The sequence below is a fragment of the Alexandromys fortis genome, unplaced genomic scaffold (genome assembly GCF_014885135.2).
Source record: "Alexandromys fortis isolate MF-2015 unplaced genomic scaffold, M_Fortis_MF-2015_v1.1 scaffold_5, whole genome shotgun sequence".
Taxonomy (NCBI): domain Eukaryota; kingdom Metazoa; phylum Chordata; class Mammalia; order Rodentia; family Cricetidae; genus Alexandromys; species Alexandromys fortis.
In genome coordinates, this window is record NW_026067924.1 from 18,676,560 (window position 1) to 18,699,549 (window position 22,990).

A 22,990-nucleotide genomic window follows, 5' to 3' on the forward strand; every position below is an offset into this window, starting at 1 on the left:
TTTACTTTGATTGTACGTAAATGTCATTATTGCCAGCACTCGGTCTTCTTTCCTCCTGTCAGCACCTTTGATACCAATAGCAAAATGCAACGCTTACAGACACATAGATGTAATATTTAACAATGTAGGCATACCACGTTTTAGTCACTGTTCTTCTGCTGTTGGTAATATTGGAATAAGCAGTTTATACATGCCTCTTTGACACTACCTGGGCTCTGGTCTGGATTCTGGTCCAAAGAAAGCTGCATTGGTAGGAAAACTGCAGACTTCAGATAAAGTATACACAGTAATTGATTACTGACTGGATTGATGAACCTTAGTTTCCTGGTGATTGCACTGTGGCTTTTAGCCTTAAACTTGGAGCTGACGGAAGGGTCTATGGCAACCCTGAACATCGTTTTGGCAACATATTTGTAAGTCTGAAAACTGAAATGCTTAAAACAGTTCTGTGAGCCCAGTTTCTAGGAGGGAACAGAGGAAGAAGAGGGTGAAGGACAAACCATCAGGGTAGATTCAACAAAGGTGGAGTCAGCGCAGCAGGAAGGGGCTGCCTCTTCTGCTCCAATCTGAGGAATTTGTATCCTTTGCTGCAATGCGTGGCCCATCACAAAGGCTCCAAAGCCTAGGAGAGATGGTCAGCTCTGTGATTGAGAAGCTTCCCCGGAAATCAGAAATGCTGAGGCGAGTGTGGGGGTGGTGCGGGACACCCAGGACAGGCTCAGATACTGCAACTCTGCAGCAGGCAACAGAAAGAGGGGTCTTGAGGAGGTGAAAATCTTATTTCCGGCGCTGTGGCAGGAGTGATGAAGGATTTTTAGGCGCCAACTGTTCTTGGGCTTGGTACCCAGTTCTACCCGCTGCGAGCAGGAGCCTCGAGCCTCCACCACAGGAAGGAAAGGGCAGGCCAGGCCTCGAGGGGGAGCTGAACGTTGGCGTCTTTGCTCTTCATCTTCCGGGGGGATGATACCAGGCATCCCTCATCCATCCTTTAGGTGGACTTGCTGGGGAAGACGGCACAGCAGGAGCCCTGACACCCTCAGCCTGGGCGCCTGACCCAGCAGTTCAGGTACTGAACCTCAGGACCTCACGCGGCAAAGGGTCATAGACCGCCTCCCAGCCCCCACCCGCCCCCCAAGGGAGCCAATTTAAATAGTCCTCAAAGGTCCCAGTCTAGCTGAGAGGGCCCATTTTGCTCTATGTATAGCAATTTGTTAGGATGTAATCTTAGGGGCTATTCATTTCTTTCACCTTAATGCCTACTACCCATCTTTGATGGTAACACCCATGGAAAATCTATGTTGTGCTTCAGAGAACACTAATGAGTTTGTACTAAAAGCTCAATAACCTTGATGTGAGCAGATATGAAGAGCATGTTCACAGCCAATTAACATGTTCTGCTGAAGGCATAAGAGGCCACCACAATATTAAAAAAAAAAAAAACATACACCCCATATGACTTTACAGTACTAAAACTCTCTCTCACACACACCACACACACACACACACACACACATCTCTCTCACACACACCACACACACACACACACACACACACACACACACACACACAATAACTTTAAACAGAACCTCCTAACATTCTTACAGAGCTTTGGTTTGTTGGGAGAATCTGTACCCAGCATGCTCTAGTCTGCCTGGGACATCGACTGCTCTCTACACAGTCTGAGCAGGCCAGTATTTTCTAAAGGGAAACTGGACAGTAGATTAAGATGTTGTCTGGGTCTACAAAGACAACAATGCTTAAATTCCCTCACGTTTGTATTTCTTTTCCTTTCCCATGCAGAATCAGACAAATGGCAAGCAAAAAGCGTGAAGTCCAGCTACAGGTGGGTCTGTCCTGCCAGCAGGTTTTTGGTGCAATGACACTTGCTGCATCTTACAGTGTTCTGTTTTTCACAGACAGTCATCAACAGTCAGAACCTGTGGGATGATATGTTGCTGAACAAAGGCCTAACAGGTACTGGGGGCTCTTGGCTGTCTGCATCCAGGGTTTGTCCCCAAGCATCTGGGGACACCTTGTAGAATTCAACTCTATGTTTCAAAAGCTGCCTTCCTGCCTTCCTGCCTTCCTCCTCACCTGGGATGGGAATGAGCCAGCCTCGAGATTCTTTGACTCTGCCTTTTCCTAAACCTCACCACCTTCTAGTGATCGATGTTTACCAAGCCTGGTGTGGACCTTGCAAAGCCGTGCAGCCTTTATTCAGAAAACTGAAAAATGAACTGAACGAAGATGAGATTCTCCACTTTGCTGTTGTAAGATTTTTGTTTTCATTCAACCTGTTTCCTGTTACATTAGGACTTAAGGATTTCCCGTACTTCAAGTATTAGCACCTTAAGCAACCTGTCAGTCTTCATCCTAAACAATGTTTGTTTGGCACTTTTACTATATATTTAGTTCTATCAGTTTGAGAATTAGTATGATTTTTTTACCTAATTCCTTTATGACTGCAAACTTTAGAAAAATATAAAAATGGACACGTGCCTGTTGATATTTCTTTTACCTCTTGACAAGGTCACTATATGTCCGTCAGGTTAAGATTATGGGGAGCTGTGTCCTGGGTGTCATGGAGTAGATCCCTAGATATGTATCTATGCACAAATATTTCAAAGGAAGTAATTTCTCTTTTCACCTATTAGTTATAAAAAGTGATGAGATTGAATATCATAGTCAAATTCACTTAACTCAATTGTATTGATTATTCAATTTATCCATATGCGGCTAACAATTGGCTAAAATATTATTGTTCAATATGCCTTTATGTGTAAACAGAACACTTGAAATCTATCTAGACCACCTTCAGAAATGCATTTTCAATTTTAATTAATTTAATCTTAAAACACTGAGGGCTGTTGCGATAGCTCAGTGGCTAAAGCACTTGCTGCCGGTCTAATACATGAGTTTGATCCCTGGGACTCAAGTGATGGAAGTAGAGATAGAGTCTCTCTCTTTCTCTAACTGCCTGCCTGTCTTTCTGCCTGCCTGTCTTCCTGCCTGCTTGTCTCTCTTAAACCTGATATTACTAAATTAAATTATTGTGAAATTTAATACTTGGCTACATGAGCCTACTTTTTATTAGAGGTTAATTATTAATCAATAAGTATTTATTGAATATTAATCACTCAAATGTGCTTTAAATATTTTTTTATTTTTTTATTTTTATTTTTTTTCCATTCAAAAACTTAAACTTCCTCCCCTCCTCCCATTCCCCTCCTGCTCCCCCACTCCCCTTCCTCCCTCCCCCTCCCTCCTTAAGAGAGGGCAGGAAACCCTGCCCTGTGGGAGGTCCAAGGCCCTCCCCCTTAAATATAAACTTTTATAAAATAATACATTTTAAGATTTACTATGGAAAATTATGTGGAACCTACCATCAATACTTTTTTTACATTGAATTCATGTTGAACTGATAATACACGAGTCAAGGAACATATTTTATTACTTTAGTTTTTTTTTATGTAACTCAGAGAACTTAAAATACATTTCTATTAGTCAAAGCCATACCTGAGTCCACCAGCTGTTAACTGCCGAAACAGTGTATTCCAGATCTCTATAAACTACATAGTCTGTGAGCAGACATGAAACCTCCACCCGCTGCATGCTTTGGGTGTAGGCCTTCCCTGCCCTTCAAGACACCCTCGGAGTCAGTTTTTTTTTTCTGACTTCATATGGTTTCAACCTGCCATCCCCTTTGTGGAAGCATTCTTGTTCTTTTCTTTATAATTTTAAATTTTGCACGTATGTATCTCTGTATTTGTGTGTATATCTCTGTGTGTGTCTATGTCTGTGTCTTTATCTCTGTGTGTGGGTGCATGCATGTTGAATGTAAGTGTACTGAGAGGCCAGAGGTGTTGGATCCCCTGGGGCTGGAGCTACATGCAGTTGGAAAATCATTGCTTTCCTAACAAAGCAAGTGAGACAGCCCCCACACCTGCCTCTAGTACACTACTGAAAGAGACAGTGTGTCCTTGGTGAGGGACAACCAAGTGCAATATGGAGCCAGAAGTCACCTGTCTGGATGGAATAAGAAACATTCTTTGGATCAGGGACTCTTGGGCTGGATTGGAGGAGTAATGGCAGGAGGACCAGGCAGCAAGGAAGGTAGAAACACAGAGGTGAGTTTGGCCACAGGCACCAAATAGCACAGGGCTTGAGTTGCTAATTCATGCAGTTTGACCCTTAATACGACTGCTACAAACCCAGAAATGTTACCATCCCAGAAAATTGTGCATATCTCTATAACATTTAAACATAGGATACAGAATAAGGTGGATATTGCTTTCTCAATTATTGTATAAAATATTGACAATATCCTTCAGGCTGAAGCGGACAACATTGTGACTCTGCAGTCATTTAGAGATAAATGTGAGCCCGTGTTCCTCTTTAGTCTCGTAAGTATAGCATTTGTGGTCTCATTATCAGATTTCTTTTGATGTAGCAGGTAGCACTGAGAATTGCCATGGGGCTGTTTGCCACTGGCAGTAATTGCACAGTGTTTGCCTTATCTCTATCTGTCTGACAAGAAATTTAATAATTTGCCTTTGGGGAGCTTGTTAAGATAGCACATACTGAACTGATTGGAGAAAAGGTTGGAGTGAGGAACTGTTCTCAGATGAGCTGCAGGAAAGAAGTGGTTCTAAGTATTTACAGATTTGGGTGAAAGTGTCTGCCTGATCACTCCCTCTAATGCTTTTTGCTCCCATCTCTACATTTACAAATGTTCAGAAATAGTGAAGAAAGTTTATTCCCTACTTGCTCTTGTTGTTTTCTACAGGGGCTGGGGTGTGATCTCAGTTCCTCTTTACACCTGTCTGTACATCACCTATATTTTGCATTGGTCACACAACTATAATAGTCAGAAAACAATATAATAAATATTGTTTCCTAAAACCAGTCCACAAAGTCCTCAACCCTGTGGTAGTCAAGAGAAGCATCAGTGGAGGTAAATACCGCTTGGTCCATCTTCTGGTGCAGGGTACTTGGTTTTCAAGAGCAGAAATAATTATCCACATCACTTCTTCTGTATAGGCTCTCAGTTTCACTAATGGCAGGCACTCTTGCAACTGCCTCAAGAAAATGAATATTGTCTTAGTTGAATAAAAATATGTTATGTTTTTGAATTATATTGAATGTATAGCACTCAGATGTATAGTATTTTCAGCTTTTGAAACAATATGGTCTTTGTTTAGAGTGATAGTTTTGATGCCACCTAGCCTATATGTAGCGTAAGGAACCAGAATGAGAATCTCCATAAAGGAGAGGATTTGCTGCTCTGGAACATTCTGCCAGGAGCCTAGAAGTGCCGATTTTTTTATTCCGATTTTTGTCACACCACAAACAAAGCAGACGTCTCTCTTACTTCCTATTGCTCATACTTTAGTTGCTTTGTTCTTCTTTGTTTGTTAGAATCCACTAGTTTTGGTGAATTTTCTTGGTTTTTCCCACTCCACTCCTGTCACCTCAGATCTTCAAGTAAATTCTGCCTCTTAACATCACAGTTTGGCATGTGGTTCAAAGTTTGCTTTTCAAACCCAAGTTCTCCTGTCCCCTCGGGGTTTCCTTGTCTACGATGACACTTCACTCTGCCCTGGCTTGTGAATTCTTAGTCTCCTTTTCATCAAGGATTTCCCCTCCCAGCGTACCTCATCCACTAAGCACTGTGTTCATGCCTCAGGCGCTTTATTCTGAAACACACCATATCAACAGCTGCTTATGGAAGAATAATATTCCCTAACTTAACAAAACCGCCCTCCAGCTAATCTCCACTTCTTTTACTGGTCAGGGTTCTCAGCTGACAAAAAGAGCATTCTAGCAAGTTTCAGTGGGGACAGCTCTTCCTGCTAAGGAGAATTGCCAGCCTGGTATCGGACCGAGAAATTTTAGACCTACAACTGAATTTCAGGCAGACGTATTCTCCTGCTCCCTCTGATCCTTTCAACAAAGTAGGAAAAGTAACTTTCACAACTGGAATTTTAATTGTGGAGGCAGAGGGATGACTTAGCAGTTAAGTGCACATCACCCACAAGGCTGAATCCATGTACACACACACACACACACACACACGCATGCTCATGCACACATAAAATAAATCTTAAAATAGAATGTTAATCATGTCTACAGTCTATGTTATATTCTAGCCTTTTAGTGGTTTTGGCTGAGGGAGGGAGATTTTCTCCTTCCAAGATGCACAAGGCTCCATATCCTGTGGATTTCTGTGGGTACTGAAGCCGTGCCTACTGGGTTCAACCCCACTTTCCCAGGCCTCTTCACTTGCTGTGTCTCCTACAGGCCCTATGCCCTTGTGCCTGTTACTCCTTCTGCAGAGGATATTTTCTCTTTTCATCTTCATGTTCTCTTATCATCTTTCAAATCTTAAAGTAAGAAACATTTCCTGATATTGAGTAATACCCCAGCTGACCTCCCTGATGGGGCAAGTTCTTATTGGATCTCTTTGGGTGCTCCAAGCCTTTCTTAATGGTACCTATGCAGTTGCTATTCCACAAGCATCTGTACTTTTGTGGGTCTTTTGGCTTTTTGTTATTTAATAGGGTTAGATACAAGGTCTTCCATTCCATGCCATCATGCCTGGTTCTGTGTCCATAAACAGATGATTAGTGCATATAAGGTAAAAAAGACAGACAAAAGGGGTGTGGCATCTATCCTGGTTTTCATTGTCAACTTGAAACAACAGTCACCTAGCAGGAGGGTCTTAACTGGGGAATTTCCTGAATCATATTGTGCATGTTTGTGGATGCTTGGCTTGATTATTAGTTGATGTAGAAGGGCCCATATCCCTGTAAGTGGCACCACCCTTAGGCATGCAGTCCTAGGCTATATAAGAAAGCTTGGGGGCAAGCCAGCAAGCAATGTTTTTCTATGGGTTCTACTTCAAGTTTTTGCCCCAATTTCCTTTAATGATGGATTGTGCTAGAGAAGTACAGCCCAGATGAATATTCTTCTTCCCAAATTGCCTTTAGTCAGTGTGCAAAACAACAGAAAGGGAATCAGAATGCCATTAGATCAAATTAAAGGCCCTGTCTAGAGTCCCTCACATTTAAAGAAGGATGAATGAGGCAGGTGTCCTGTGAGTGCTCCTGTAGGGTGATGATGTGCTGTAGGTGATGAGGGTACAGATCTAGGTAGTAGCATAAGGATGCTGTAAGAAGATGGGGATGCAGCCATACTTCTATAGCGGACAGACAAAGTGTGGGACTCTAATTGCTGATGCTACTGAATCGGAGTGAACTGTCCCACCACTACTACTTTCAAATGGCCGATTACAGTATCTGAAAGACGGTTGATGGGATGTGGGATCAAGGAGAGGGAACTTAGTCCAGAGTAAATGTTAATTATTGATTTCATACGAAAACGAAAGTCTCTATACTTTCCTATCTCTTGTAGAATGGTAAAATTATTGCGAAGATCCAGGGTGCAAATGCACCACTTATCAATAGAAAGGTCATTACCTTGATAGACGAAGAGAAGAAGATTGCAGCAGGTGAAATGGCTCGTCCTCAGGTAATACGATGATAAATGTCTATTATGACTTTGGAAATGCATTGTATTTTATGTATTTCTAAAGCGTCTCCCTAACTATTTGTGTCCGGCCGCTTCTTGTCACTGTGATCAAATGGCCAAGGCAGTTGGCCTATAAAGAGAAGAGGTGTCCAGTTTCTCAGGTGCCACTCCATTGTCTCTCCTTCCTGTTGCTTTAGGGCTGTGACAAAGCAGCACAACACGCAAGTAGCTTGTAGTGGACCAAGCGGCTCAACTCATGGGTGCTGAGAAGTGGAAAAGAAAGAGGAGAGGAGGAGACTAGTGTCCCACAGGCGTGTCCCAAACAGATTATGTCATTGTAACCAGGCTCTACTTTAAAGTTGTCCTCAATCACTCACTAGCATCACAGACTTGGGGGGCTGACACAAGGGCCTTTGGGGCACTTTACGTGAATGAGTGCTCTATGTCTAGCTAGGTACTGACATGATGCAGCTTCCTCGGGAAGCATGTTGCCACTGCAAATCAAAGGGGCTTTTGTGTATTACCTTCTATCCCCTGCTGCCTTTATTTACTATAAACAAAATGCCGAGGCGTTCTTTGGCTATCACACTAAAGTAACTGTTCTACTTTCATAGTATGTGGAAATCACACTAGTTGACCAATCTGAAGAAGAGCTGGGGGAATCACAGTATGACAGTATTGGTAAGTAACACAAAGCAAGGCGGGGTCCAACAACTGTTTCTGCATGTGTGCTTCTTTACGACACTGTTGCGGCAGTGGAGAGCTGCTCTATTGGTGAGAGTCACTACATGGTTGTTCCACTGCACTGCAATTAGTATAGTTTCTATGTGATTATTTGGGTCTAGGTGGCAGGGCACAGGAAAAGCAGTCTTTGTTTACACAGAATAAACCTTTCCGCTGAAAGTCACTCTTGTCAGGTAATTTATCATAGTAACTGGAAAGGTAACAAAGACAATGGCTACTTCAAGTTTGAGGTAAGAGTGCATTTGATATGTGGTAGCTCTTGGTTTACGATTTGGACTTACAAAGCACATGATTGAAACTTCACTCCCTATTAATACCGACTGGTAGCAAGCATCTGTGTGACTCAAGTGCATGAGAATTGTGTCAAAACTGTACATATATATATATTATGTCTCCTTAATAACCCGGGCATAATCAATTCATATTTTGAATTGTTAGTCCTTTCATCATCCTGATTCTGAGTTAATAAAATTAATTTTTGGTTTTTCTTTTAGGCGAAACCTACAGCATGACTATTTTGAAACCTGATGCTGTACTCAGGAGAAAACATATAGAAGTTAAGGAAAAAGTAAGTTATGCTTACCAAAATTTATTTAAATTAATTACAAAATAATGCCTTATTATAAAATAGAACACACTAAATTGATGTTCCTAGCTCCCTTTAAAGGAGTTTGCTTATTCTGTCTTACAAAGACCCCATCTCCTCCTGTATCATCCTTGAATTAACTGCTTTACCACCACTGCACAGAAACTTTCAGGATTTTCGATGTTATATGAGAGTGTTATAAATGTTCTTTTTATTTAGCTATAAGTGATGTAATATTGTTATAAACTCACATTAGCTTGCTTTTTCTTGTATATTATAAATAATGGCACTTTTCAATACATGATAGTTTAAGAAGCCATTCAGTGCTTTCTTTTTGAACCAATATATTTTTATATATGTAATATGTCATATGCACCATATAGAAATATTTATAAGATATACTTTTCACCGTTCCTTACATATATGTGAAATTGATCCTAACACTTTCTGTAAAACATCAAAGTGACTATTGTCTTCTTTCTAGTTTTTTATTTAGTATCTTAAAGTGTTCCTTGTACTGACAGTGTCCCACCTGTTTGGTTTGGTTTTATCTCTAGGCATTTTCTTTTTGTTTTAATAAGGTTTTCTCTGGTCTTCGGGCATTGGCAGGTTTGTTATCAGTGTATAGAAATGCTAGTGATTTTTTTATGTTGATTTTTATGTCCTGCGACTTTGCTGGAGTTTGTTAGCTCTAATTTATCTAGTAGAGTCTGCAAGGTTGTTATAACCATAAGGTCATGTCATTTACAAATGGGGATGACATGTCTTCATTCCTATTTGAATTGTTTCTTTCTCATGCCTTCTTGCTTTATCTAATATTCCAAGCTATAGATGTCTAGCATTACATTGAATAAGAGTAGAGATAGTAGATACTCTTGTGTTATTCCAAAGTTTAGAGGCAATTCTCTCACTGTGTCTGTGGGGGTACCATAGTGTTGGCTGTAGGTTCTCCGTAGAAAGCCCCTATGTTTGGATGTGCTTCTATCTCTAGTCTCTTCAAGCATTTTCTTATAAAAGAATATTTTACTTGTCAAAGTAAATATCTACTCTGGTTGAAATGATCATGTTGTTTCTGCCCTTTATTCTATTTATATGCTTAATTACACTTAATGATTTGTGTCTGTAGAATAAACCTTGCATCCTGCAGTGAAATCAGCTTGGTCATGATGTAGGATCTTCTGAATGTATTTTTCAATATAGTTTACAAGACTTTGAGATTTTTTGTGTTTATGTTCCCTGGGGAAGCTGATCTCTAGGTTTGTTTTTTTTGTTGTGTCCTTATCCTCCTTTGGTATTAGGGCAATACTGGCATTAGAGAGTGACTTTAATAATAATATTCCTTCCATTTCTATTTTATAAGACAGTTTAAGGAGCATCAATATTTGCTCTTCTTTAAAGATTTAGCAAAAATCATCTGGACCTGAATTTATATTTGTTTTTGTGTTATTGCTTCAATCTTGCTGATTTATGGATCCATCTAAGTTGCTTATATTTTCTTGATTGAATTTTTGTAGGTAATACATATCTAAGAAGTTTTTCATTTCTTCTAGCTCTTCCACTTTTTTGAAATATAAAATTTTCAAACAACTCACTAATGCATCTCTGTATTTCAGTGGAATCTGTGGCAATTTCCCCTTTTCTATCTATTCTATGTTTTCTCTCTCTTTTAGCTATCTTGGTAAGATGTTACTCATATGATCAGAGAACTGAGTCTTTGTTTAATTGATTCTGTATATTTTTGTTTAGTCTCTAAGTTAGTTTTATCTATCCCGATCCTTATTATTTCTGGCTATCATTTAGATTGTGCTTAAGGCCCAAGTGTAAGTTATTTTCTTAAGAATTCTCAGGTATTTCTTTCTTTCCCTTCCCTAGATACTTGCATTGGAAACATCCATAGCTCTGAAGTTTCCTCCTACACCTGTCCTAACTACATCCCAAGGATGTTGGTACCTTGTGCTTTCACCATCATGCATTTCTCCTTCTCAAATTTCCTGTTTGGTCGATTCAATGACTCATTTACATTCAAGGGCATATTGTTTAGTCTGAACAAATGTATGTAGTTACCACCTTTTCCTTACTATGGGTTTCTAGTTTAATGAGACCATGACCTTATAAAATACAGAAAGTTGCTCTTATGTATTTTGTGAGTTTTTATTTAAGACCTAGGATGTGGTCTATTCAGATACAGTTCCTTGGCCTACTCAGAATAGCATGTTCTATATCTGTCAAGTGGAATATTCTGGATCTGTCTGTTGCATATGGGTTTGCTCTGAGGTTGCATTGTTGATTTTCAGTTTGAATGATGAATCTGAAATTGAGAGTGGGGTGCTAAAATCACCTATATCATGATCAAACTAACTTTTGAACTCCATTAGTGCTTGTTTCATAAAATTTGAGGCAGAACTTTTGGTGCATGCATATTTGTTATTGACATATATTCCTGCTGAATCATCCCCTTCTTAAATGTCTTTACCTGGATGGAGGTGGGTGGTCCTTGGACTTCCCACAGGGCAGGGAACCCTGATTGCCCTTTGGCCTGACGAGGGAGGGGAAGGGAAAGGGGAGGCGGCGGTGGGGAAGAAACAGAAATCTTTAATAAATGAATAAATAAATAAATAAAAGAGAAATCTAGTCTTACTTTTATATACCTTATCAGATATCAGGATTGCTATGTCATACTGTTGTCAGTTTCTGCTTGCTTAATAAATTGTTTCTAATCATTTGACTCTCAGTCTGTCGATGTCTCTACTAGTGAGATTTGTTTCCTGGAGATAACACATCATGGGATCTAGTGTTTCAGTTGAGTTATCTTTCAAAAATGGAAACATGGGAACAAAAGAAGCCAAATTAATTTTGAGCATAGTTGAGAAGTACTTTTAAGGTTCAATATTACAAATAATTCAGACAGTTTATGTGTGTGTGTGTGTATTTTCTTGGAATTATGTTTCTATTTTCCCTACCCTTTTATGTTAGCACTTCAAATTGTAATAAAAATATTTTGAAATCTTTTATTGAAGTTTTAAAAAACATGGATTTCTAGGAAGTATCAAAGGAAACTGTTTATGCATTTATGAACCATTTCAAACTCTCTGGATTTTCTTGTATACTTTACCTGAGAAGATTAAAACTCGGTAGTTATTGAATTCTGAAGTAAATAGCCCTAATTTGTTTTATGTGTTTCCCTGTGTCATGTTTGCTTCTGACCTTATCTGACTTGAAGATTATCAAAGAAGGATTTATCATAGAAGCACAGGACAACATGTTTCTCCCTGAAGAGCTAGTGAGGGAATTCTATATTCATTTAGCAGACCAGGTAAGGAGGCCCTTAAAAATCCACCATGCATTCATTCATTTACGTATTTATACACACATTCAATGACAGCGATTAGATTTGTATTATCGAGTATAAAATCAATAAATCTAACTAACTGAATAATCTTTTGGTGCCTTGATGATGTCCACAGTTGGGTGATGCAATGAAAGCAGTAGCACCCAGGCAAAATAAAATGGTTTGTTCTGTTGAAGACTTCTTTCTACCATGTGCTCTGGAAGTGGATAGCCAGTTCTCTTCCATCAATTTTTAGACTTGGCTGAAAGTACTCATTTCCATCTGGAATGTAGGGGTGCTATAGCCCACTTTTTGTCTGCATCCTTTCTCCAGCAACTTGTCTTCTTCCTGGAAGAATGTGGTAAAGGCAGTGTTTCAAAAAAAAAAAAAAAAAAAACAACTTTAAAATGGAGGTGTGACTTTAAAAGGGAGATCTATCTTCTCAAAACACTCTGTCAATGTGATGGGCAGTAAATACATGTGGCTATTTGAATTTAAATTCATTCCAACTAAATAACATTTAGAAATTGGAGTCTTACTTATACTACCCACATTTTAGGAGCGCAACAGCCCTATCCAGGAATATTGTTAGGGAGTGCTGAGTTAATTTCTCATACAGAAAGCTCCTCTAATCAACACTTGGATAACTGACGTGCCATTCTAGCTATCCCTCTTGATCCTAGTTTCCACACATAAAAAATAAAGATTTTTTTCCCAGCTGTGTTCCCAATACCTGTGTACTTTTAAGAAAAAAAAAAAACATTTAGGGATGTCACTCAGAAGCTATTATCTCACTCAGATTTCTCTCACTGTGATCAATGTATTCGAGAAAGTCAACTGAAAAAAAAAAGAGAGAGAGAGAGAATTTAGTTTTGGGCAATGACTTAAGACATTTTATTCTATAGTGGCCTGGACCTATAACTTTGTTGTCAGTGGTGAGGCAACATATTCATATCATATCATATTCAGGAGATTGTGGTAAACTAAACTACTCACTTCATGAAGTCATGAAACAGAGTGATTGAGAGGACATATCAGAACCCTGATAACTGCTTCAAGAAAATACCCAGTAACTGAAAAGTTTTCCACCCGAGTGTCTCATCGCTCTTAATAGCAGCCACTTGTTGATGACTAAACCTTTATTTAGCACATGGCCACCGGGGGACATTTTGGACTCAACTGTGACAGTTACCGAATTAGACACTCTGGGGATTGAGCACAAAAAGATCCTCTCTCTCTCTCTCTCTCTCTCTCTCTCTCTCTCTCTCTCTCTCTCGTTCTTTAAGGATTTTTGTACAATGTATTTATTCCTTTTCCTCCTTTCTCCCAACTTCTAGATTTGCCTCCCCTTTCCTACCTACCAGCTTTGTGTCCTCATTAACAAGACAAAAGAAAACAAAAAGCCATCGAGTTTGTTTGTTACACCATGTATAAGACTCGTTCAAGCTGAAACCAAACAAAATCCCAGCATGGAGATGGGAGGTGAACACGAAGTCCCACCCTTAGCTAAGAAGTTATTACCAATGACAGCTATTGGGAGAAATTTGGTTTGCTTTTAACATGGCCTTTGGTCCATGCTCCAGTAAAGGACTTCCAAGGGTATATAAGCAGCTGAAGGTATATTTAACTAGCCCTGCAGATGAATTACAACATGCTAGTGTCAGGAAGTAGTTGTCGATATATCTTTAAAATTATGTTCTGTTGACTGTAAATGTCTGTTGTGCCAAAATGTTCCTGCAAGCAGGTTTATAAGGGTGCCATAGCATCGCTAATGACCATGAAAGGGAAGATTTCACAGTGGCCACCATTCTCATGCCCCTGAGTTAGGAGCCTGAGGGAAACAGTTTCTCATCTTCTTTTGTAGCCCGACTTTGAAGAGTTTGTAGCTTTTGTAATAAGCGGCCTAAGCTGTGTGCTCCTTACATCTCAAGGAGAAGAAGAAGAGGTTATCCAGGAAGAAACTCAATCTCAGTCTGAGGAAGAAGAGGAAGAATTATCTGAGCATCCAGATGAGCCTCACGTTAAATTTGCACCCATGGTGGCGATGAAAAAGAAACGGGGCAGGTAGCTAAGGCCAGAACTTTATCACTTACAATGTGTCACTAGGTGACAGAGCATAATGCTCAAATGTCTCAAAACCTAACGTTTTTATGTAGACACTGCAAGTTTTCCTTTTAGTTAATCTAGAATATTATACGTTCAGGAAATGGGGAATTTTTATGAATGTTTATGCTAAGAAAACTGGAAAAGGAACAGCTTTTCCTGTTGACTTTTCTAAGCCTGCTCCACCATCTGGCCTCATTTTCTCAGGCCTTGAGGGTATATTGGAACTATGCATTGTCCCAGTCAACCCTGTCCATTCCCAGCATTGCATGTTTTCAACCATCATCTAGGCTCTGTGTTTTATTTAAGACAGTTATTGGTATAAAATTGATGGTGACAAAACATATGTACATTTTGGTAGTAAATTTCTAAATATTTCAAAATGAGAAAACAATTTTCAGAATGTCGGTTTTAGGTGTTGTTGTCTGTGACTTTTATTCTGCTAAAGACTGAGAGCCATAGTTTAATACAACAATTTTGCAGGATGCGCCCAAACGAGTTATGTGAGCAGAAGGCTTTGTAGCTTGGTCCCCTGATGCTCTGTGTCCCGGCACTACTCCATTTACTGTCAGAGAATTACAGGATGATTCCTCCTTGCTGTAAACAGAAGTTTCTGTCCCTCCCAGGCATGCAGCCATTCAGTGCTAAAGAAACACACAGAAGCTTTTATTAATTATAAGCTGTTTGACCTATTAGCTCAGGATTATTATTAACTAACTCTTGCAACTTAACCCAAAATTCTTATCTATGTTTAGCCTTTTATCAGTGAGACATTTTCCTCATGCTTCCTCTGTGTCTGGCTAATGACTGACTTTGCCTTTCCTTTTCCCAGAATTCTCTTAGTCTGGTTATCCTGCCTATACTTCCTGACTGGCTACTGGCCAATCAGAATTTTATTAAACCAATATGAGTGATAAATCTTTGTAGTGTATTTATCTAATTTCCCATAACATTTTGCTTTATAAACTGTGAGTTTTTTTTTTTTGTGGTTTCTGGTCACTTCATATTTCTTAGGTAGCAGGTAATTCTAGAATTTGTTTTGTTATTGTACTTCTGGGTCTAGAATGTAAACCCTTCTGCATGCTACCCAAATGCTCTACTCCTGAGCAAGGTTATGATGCCATTTAGTTTAAAGTTTTAAGCAGGATAGAACAAAAAAAGGGGGGGGGGAATTCAGTGGATGCTAAAAGGTTTTGGAAGCAGTGGAAGTTACTTTCAGAATGATAATGTGTGGGGTGAAAGAAGTTCTGTATTGTATTATTAAAATCGAATCCATTAATATTCAAGTTTTCATACAAGTTTATATTTTAATTTATAATAATCTTATGTTATATTTTGGATTTCAACAGTTTGCAAGAGTATTTGGAAAGACAACATATAGCTGAGTTTTGTGATGCTGAGAATGATCCATCTAAGGTTTCTAAATTCATTGACATCTTATTCCCTGATTTCAAAACCATGAAAAGCATGAATATACAAAGGACCCTGGCATTACTGCGGCCAGAAGTCTATGAGGACAGGAAAGGTAGGAAGGGAAGCACAAAATACAAACTTGGGAGGTAGGATTGGAATGTCGAGTTATCGCTTTTTCAATAATAGTGGATACAAACTCTTTAGCTGAAGAACTTACAAATTATTTTTTAATCTGTGACTTGTTAGAGTCTGCCTCACCATTGTCAGTACATATTAAAGGGCACAAGGAGCCAGGACAACAATCTCATGTTGGTACTACCTCAGTGCAGAGCACTGGGAGACGTTGATCAGTAGTGTGACCTGAGCAACATATTGTACCAGGTCTATTTTATTTGTAAAAATCAGAAGACTAAGATGAGAAAGCATACACAGAGTGTCTGAATGTTGGTCTTTATTGGCTTCTTTGTTTTTCAGTGCAGAGGATAGCTCTTGGGCTAAGCTATCTATCTAACACTGAACTACGGTCCTATTCGTAAGTGTTGGACAATTTAAAACCCATCCCATCATTACACAGCTGAGCAAATTCCACAAAGTGAGAATATAGGTCCCAGATAATACCATCCATCCATTCCTTCACTCAGTCATTCATTTTTTATGCCTGGTATCTGGAAACACCATTGGCATTTGCATAGGAACACAGTGTCAGAGATATCATCAAAGAAAACTGTATTATAACCATAGATCTATTTAGATTTGGGCCTGCTAATTTTATTTTTTAAAGGTATGAGTGCACAGTTCATCACATGCCACATTGTCAAATGCTTACCCTCACTCTTGGCCTCTAGGTGTCAGGGATATCCCTCCCAAGCTAAACTGTAACAACACGAATGTCTCTAGACATTGACTGTCAAATGCCCTGAACAGGACTGAGAATCATTGAGAAAGCTGTTATGTATCTGCCTTGGGGGACGTGTACATTCTCCCTTTCCATCCATGTACTTCGGTTTCTTTTGCTTTTTCTGCTTGTATGAGCTGAAGTATCTGTGTGATGCTAAATAGGAGCTGATGTTGAACAGGAGTAGTGAGACACCATATCTTAAAGCGAAAAGTTCATTTTTGTAACATTTGGTGCATTTTTTGACTATCGATTAGGGAAATTTCCACATTTTAAGTGACTTAAGGTGAATTTTCTTTTTTGTGGTTAATGATTTTATTTTGCCCTGCTAGGGACTAAGTTGATAGCATATCTTATTGTAAATAAATGTTGTCTTGTTTTTTAAAGGGACCACTTTGAGAGCAATGTTTCTATTATGATGGGGAGAGGGGTAAATTTATCTGAGTTCTCATGCTACACTATTATTATTTTATCTCTATTTCTTTTGTAACTTTTTTGTGTTTTTCTTTCAATCTCTGACTATTGAACAACTTCTTGCTTAATTTCCGTGAATTTATGAAATTAATATATTTCTTTTTATTTCTAAGTTCATTAAGTTACTTAAAATTGGAATTAGCAATGATTTAACATCTCAGGACACATACATAATTGTCTTATTATCTATACTGTAGAATGTTTGCTTATTATATAGAAGAATGCCCTTTGTTTCACTTCATGATGCGAGCTAAGGATATATTTGGCTTTTAATGTAACCCAAAAGTTCTAATTTTTCGTTGACCTCTGACCTTTGCATTAAATAAAAAAAACCTCTTTAATAGAAATTAAGTGTATAAACACATGATCTTGTCCTTTCTTTCTACTAGAACTAGAAATAAATGTCTATCGTTATCATGCAGCCTGAAGTATTTAGTAGCCAGAATTCTCTGAAATATCCCAGAAATTTAGGGCTGACATTGAGTGGTTTCCTCCAAGTGGAGAGAAGATACAGCCTAAAAACCCAGGAGGATGATAAAAAGAGATTATTCTCCTTAAAATTGTCTCTGTTATCTCACTGTTCAACAAAACTGCATGTTGATAGTCTTTTCTTAGGTCTGTTGGTGTGGTCCCTTTAAAAAACGAAACAAAAAAGAAAACTTAATTCAAAGCAATCAATAAGAAGAAAATATCACTTAGAATACAAATAGGTAAAGCAGAGAAAGATGTTAAACTGTGAAAGGGCCATATGAAAATATAGCTTTCTTGACAATAAACTTGAAATTAATTAGCCTGAAATTCTCTAAAAATTTGAATTATAAAAGCTAATACAAAATAATTTTTTAAAAATGATAAACCAAAATGGCCATTTTTACAATACTTATCCAACAATTTCATGAGTTCTTTCCATCATCTGGTAACTTCTTCAAATTCCTTTTCACTGTCTTAATGTCACCTAGCTTAAGTTTATTCCAATTTGTTTTATCAAGCTATCACAAATAGTATTATTTCCCTGACTTTTTGTACATATGATTGTAATTTGCTAAAGAAAGGATATGGATATTTTATTCTTATTTTGTATCCCACTATAGTGTTGAACGTGTTTTTGTGATGTATACATTTTCTACTGAAGTATTTTGGGTCTTTAATTTGTTATACTATATCTTAGTTAAATAAAAATACTTGACTTTCTTTTTCTTAAAAAATGTTGTCTTTCTATTATAACTGTGTACTCTTTTATATTTGATAATATGGTAGAATATTTTAATTTTTGAAGCTTGACCCAGGCTTGCATACCCTGTTTGCTTTTTGTGTGTTCTTAAACACTTTTGTGTCAGTATATTTGTTGTTTCTTTTGTGATCATCTGGCTTGGGTGTCAAGATAATGTGGAACTTACAAAATAAGGGAAAAGAAAGTCTTCCCTCCCAGCCTTTCTAAAAGAGGCAGAATGTTATTCGCTTCAAATGTTTCCTAAATGTTTTCTGGGATTTGTTAGAGAAGTCATCTGGTCCTGGAATTTTCTGTTTGAGAGGTTTTACTGGTTTTTGTATTTTATCCTTTTGAATTTTTTTTATCATGGACATGCTGCTTTTTTAAATTAGTAGGCTTTATGCTTTAAAATTCTTTTATCAGGCCGGGCAGTGGTGGTGGCACACGCCTTTAATCCCAGCACTCGGGAGGCAGAGGCAGGCGGATCTCTATGAGTTCGAGGCCAGCCTGGTCTACAAGAGCTAGTTCCAGGACAGGAACCAAAAGCTATGGAGAAACTACTTCACAACTTCCGTGTGCACAGTTGTGCTCCCATTTCACTTTTCTTGTTTTACCCATCTTGTATTATTATGATATATTGTGATTAATGCCATAATACTAGTGCTATACCTAAACTAGGTTCATAGTGTGTGTGGAGGTTCACTCTTAGTTTTAAATAATTCGGGTGTGGAGAGAAACACATGATAGCATTGATCCTATTGCAGATTAGGTCAGCGTGGAATTTAAGGTCTGAATGGCCCTGTGCTCCTCTTTCTTGTGTATACTCTATGAGATCTGAGCTCTTTGCTGTCTTTTAAGTTTGTCTTTCCAGAATGATGCCATTGAGATCGCACAGCATACATCCCTTTCAGACTGACTTCTTCCTCTTATCAGTGTCCACTAGGGTTCCACATGTCTTTGAAGTATTCAGTTGTAAGAATGCCATGGAGCTCAGCAGGTGACTTATTGAAGGACATTTTCCCCAGTTTCAGTTTCTCTTACTTTCATGAATGAATGGCCATAGGCATTCTTACAAAGGTTCCTGTGTTGACATAAGCTTTTAGTTTAACTAGATAAATAGCTGGAACCCTGATTCCTGGATCATGTGTAAAGTTGTATTTTAACTGTGCAAGAAAAACTGCCAGAATGCATTTCAATGTAACTATATTATGTTCTACTCCGCTATCAAGGGATAAGATCTCTTCTTAGCCTGTGCTCTTGTTAGACTTTGTACTGCTGAATTTCCTCTGAACTAGTAGACACTAAATGGCATGTGTTTACATGTAGAAAATAATACACAGAGCTCAGCTGGACCCAAGGTTTCAGATATCCCCTGGTGTTTCAAAACTTCTCCTAAGCATTCTGTTTCCCTTTGTGCCTGGTAGAGAGTCCAATTATAGACAGAATAAATGGTTACAACCAAGTCTAATTTGTATCACTTAGCTTTTATTGGTGTTAATTACAGGAGAATAGGCAACTCATGTGCTTCTTCTATACCAAGGGAGAGTCTCCCTTCCCTGAATTTGTTAACTACTGATGTGGGAGTGTCATATATCAATCTGTTGATTTCATTGGTTAAGCAATAAAGAAACTCCTTGGCCCTGATAGGTTAAAACATATGTGGGAGGAGTAAACAGAATAGGATGCTGGGAGGAAGAGGAAGTGAGCTCAGACTCGACAGCTCTGCTCTCTTGAGCAGAGATGCTGCTGCTGCTGCTCCCGGGCAGACACAAGCGATGAAGCTCCAACCCAGGATAGACGTAGGCTAGAATCTTCCTGGTAAGCGCACCTTGGGGTGCTTACACACATTATAAGAAATGGGCTAGATTAATATGTGAGAATTAGCCTAGAAGAGGCTAGATAGAAATGGGCCAAGCAGTGTTTAAAAGAATACAGTGTCCGTGTAATTATTTTGGGTAAAGCTAGCTGTGTGGGCGGCAGGGGTGCTGGAGGCGCAGCCCTGCCACACTTATTACTACAAACTACTTGTAATAGAACCTTTTAGAAGGGGGTGGGTCTCATGTATCTTGTGGACCCCATGGGCCTCCTGAGCTTTATGCGACTTCCCCATTCCACAAGGAAATATTAGCGATCCAGTCTTAATGAAGGTCTTGTGCTGGTGACCACAGTGCTCCAATCCTGAGACAGCAATGGCCATGCCATGCTTGGAGGAGAGTGACACAACTGAGCTCCTAGGAAGAGTCCACCAAGGATGGGGGTGGCAGGGGGCAAGTGCAGTCACATAAATGGAAAGCATTTTTGTTTGTTGCTTCTTTTTATTTCCTCTATTTCCTCAGAGGCATCACAGCTCCTTCTCTACATTTTGTACCTCAGCTTGTCAACTGTTTCTGTTATCATTTGCTCTCTTCACCGGTAATCAGCACAGAATATAGTCTTAGAACCAGATTAAGCCTGAGCATCTTTTAATTGCTGTGTTTATGGCATTTAAATTAAATCTCACTATCAATTTGTAATTGTGTTTCCTCTTTCTTTTTTAAAATTTGCATGATTTTTAAGTGCCTCATTTTAATTTAACTGTAAGCAAGTATGTATAATTTATATACTTCTTTTAATGAGTGGCCTACAGATTACATATAAAACGATATTAAAATGATCAAAGTTTATATTTTCTTACTTGAGATGAAATAATGCAAGCATGTTGTTTTCAAAGGCTTTTCATTTGTTCTCACCTGTGTTACCTGTATGCATATTGAACACTTCACTGAAACATAGCATAATATTGACTTTTTATTTGACAGAATTTGTGACAAAATAGTTGCCTACCCCCAAAGACTCCATAGACCTTACTTTGCTCCTGACTGCCCAGCAGTCAGTACTATCTCCAGTGCTTTTGATTTTGTTTTGTCTTGACTTTTGATGCTAAATTGTTAGATTTCATCTGAAAGACAGAAGACAAAATAATCCCAAAAAACTCACCTAAGCATTTCATTTTCTTTGAGTTTTTTTTATTGATTTAAATTCTTTTCATACATATATTTTGATCATATGCTTTTCTCCCTTCCAACCCTTCCTAGATCCTCTACCTCATTCAACTTCATTTTCTTTTGCTTCCTCTACAAACAACAACAAATCAAAATACCCAACCAATCAAAAATACCTTCCCCTCCAAAACCCACAATAAAATAATAACAAAAAGCATGGAGTCTGCTTTGCAATGGCCTACTCCTCCTGAGCATGGAGTCCACTCTGAAGTGTATGTGATATACTCAGTGTCACTTCATTGGAGAACCCTGCTTTGTTGATTCTCCCCCCAAACCATCTGCAATTGTTTAATTTCTAGTGTCCTCAGAAGGTTGCTATAAGCATTCTGGGTGTGTTTTGGGTAAAACTAGTAAAAGTGTGTTTAGTATCTTCCCTGTAAACTAATTTTTGAAATAAAGAGTGGGATTTTTTTCTGATTAAAAATAGCTACAACTTTCTTCATCCATTCTTCCATTGAAGGGCATCTGGGTTGTTTCCAGGTTCTGGCTATTACAAATAATGCTGCTATGAACATAGTTGAACAAATGCTTTTGTAATATGATAGGGCATCTCTTGGGTATATTCCCAAGAGTGGTATTGCTGGGTCCTGGGGTAGGTTGATCCCGAATTTCCTGAGAAACCACCACACTAATTTCCAAAGTGGTTGCACAAGTTTGCATTCCCACCAGCAATGGATGAGTGTACCCCTTCCTCCACAACCTCTCCAACAAAGGCTATCATTGGTGTTTTTGATGGTAACCCAGACCCAAAAAGATGAACATGGGATGTACTCACTCATAATTGGTTTCTAGCCATAAATAAAGGACATTTAGCCTAAAAAAATAGTTACAACTGCTGTTGAGGAAGTGGGGAAGACCTGGGGTGGGACTTATCCCTACAAAGACCCTGGCACTCTTGCTGGAAATGTGATCTAATGTTGCCATCATGGGATAGTGTTCCAAGGTGCTTTTCAAATTTGAAAATCAGGACTGGAGAGATGACTTAGTGGTTAAGAGTGTGTGCTGTGTCTGCCGATGATCCAGATTCACTTCCTACAATAAACACCAGGCAGTTCACAACTCTCTGTAACTCCAGCTCTGGAGGGATCCTTCACCACTGGCCTCTTCTGCCACTGGAACTCATGTGCACAAACCCATATACACATACACACAGAAACATGATTAAAAGTAAAAATTGCATGTTATTAAATTAAAAAAAAACACCTTATGATGCAGAATTACCCTCTTGAATGTAAAGGCAGGCAGGAGAAATGAAATCAGTATCTCAAAGAGACAGGCATACTCTTGTGTTATTATAGAACTGCCCACAAGAAACTAGAAGGGTAAACAGCTGTCAGTAAAATGATGGATGGATAAAAAATGTGACACGCACAGTGGAATAGTACTTATCCATTCAAAGACTAAAAGTATGCCATTTCAAGAATGTAGAAGAAGGTAGAGATCATTGTGTTAAGTAAAACAAGCCAAGCATAGAAAGGCAAGTGCTGAAGATTGTCATTTGTATGTGGAGTCTTAAATGGCTGACCTTTTAGAAACTGAGAGGAGAATAGTGACTACTGGAGGCTTGGGGAAATAGTGGAGAGGGCGACTCACGGAAAATTCTAGAAGTTGTAGTTGTTTCTACATATATATATATATATATATATATATATATATATATATATAT

General features: G+C 38.7%; 1 protein-coding gene across 1 annotated transcript in view; it reads left to right on the forward strand.

Moving 5' to 3' along the window:
- The first annotated feature begins 1,810 nt into the window (after positions 1–1,810).
- Nme8 (NME/NM23 family member 8) overlaps positions 1,811–22,990 on the forward strand; it is a 31,864-nt gene continuing 10,684 nt past the window's right edge. The window contains exons 1-10 of the mRNA XM_050142557.1: positions 1,811–1,843; positions 1,917–1,974; positions 2,164–2,270; positions 4,332–4,403; positions 7,414–7,530; positions 8,145–8,211; positions 8,769–8,842; positions 12,081–12,173; positions 14,053–14,252; positions 15,641–15,816. Coding sequence (XP_049998514.1) covers positions 1,811–1,843; positions 1,917–1,974; positions 2,164–2,270; positions 4,332–4,403; positions 7,414–7,530; positions 8,145–8,211; positions 8,769–8,842; positions 12,081–12,173; positions 14,053–14,252; positions 15,641–15,816 — 997 coding nt within the window. The remainder of the gene's footprint in view (positions 1,844–1,916; positions 1,975–2,163; positions 2,271–4,331; positions 4,404–7,413; positions 7,531–8,144; positions 8,212–8,768; positions 8,843–12,080; positions 12,174–14,052; positions 14,253–15,640; positions 15,817–22,990) is intronic.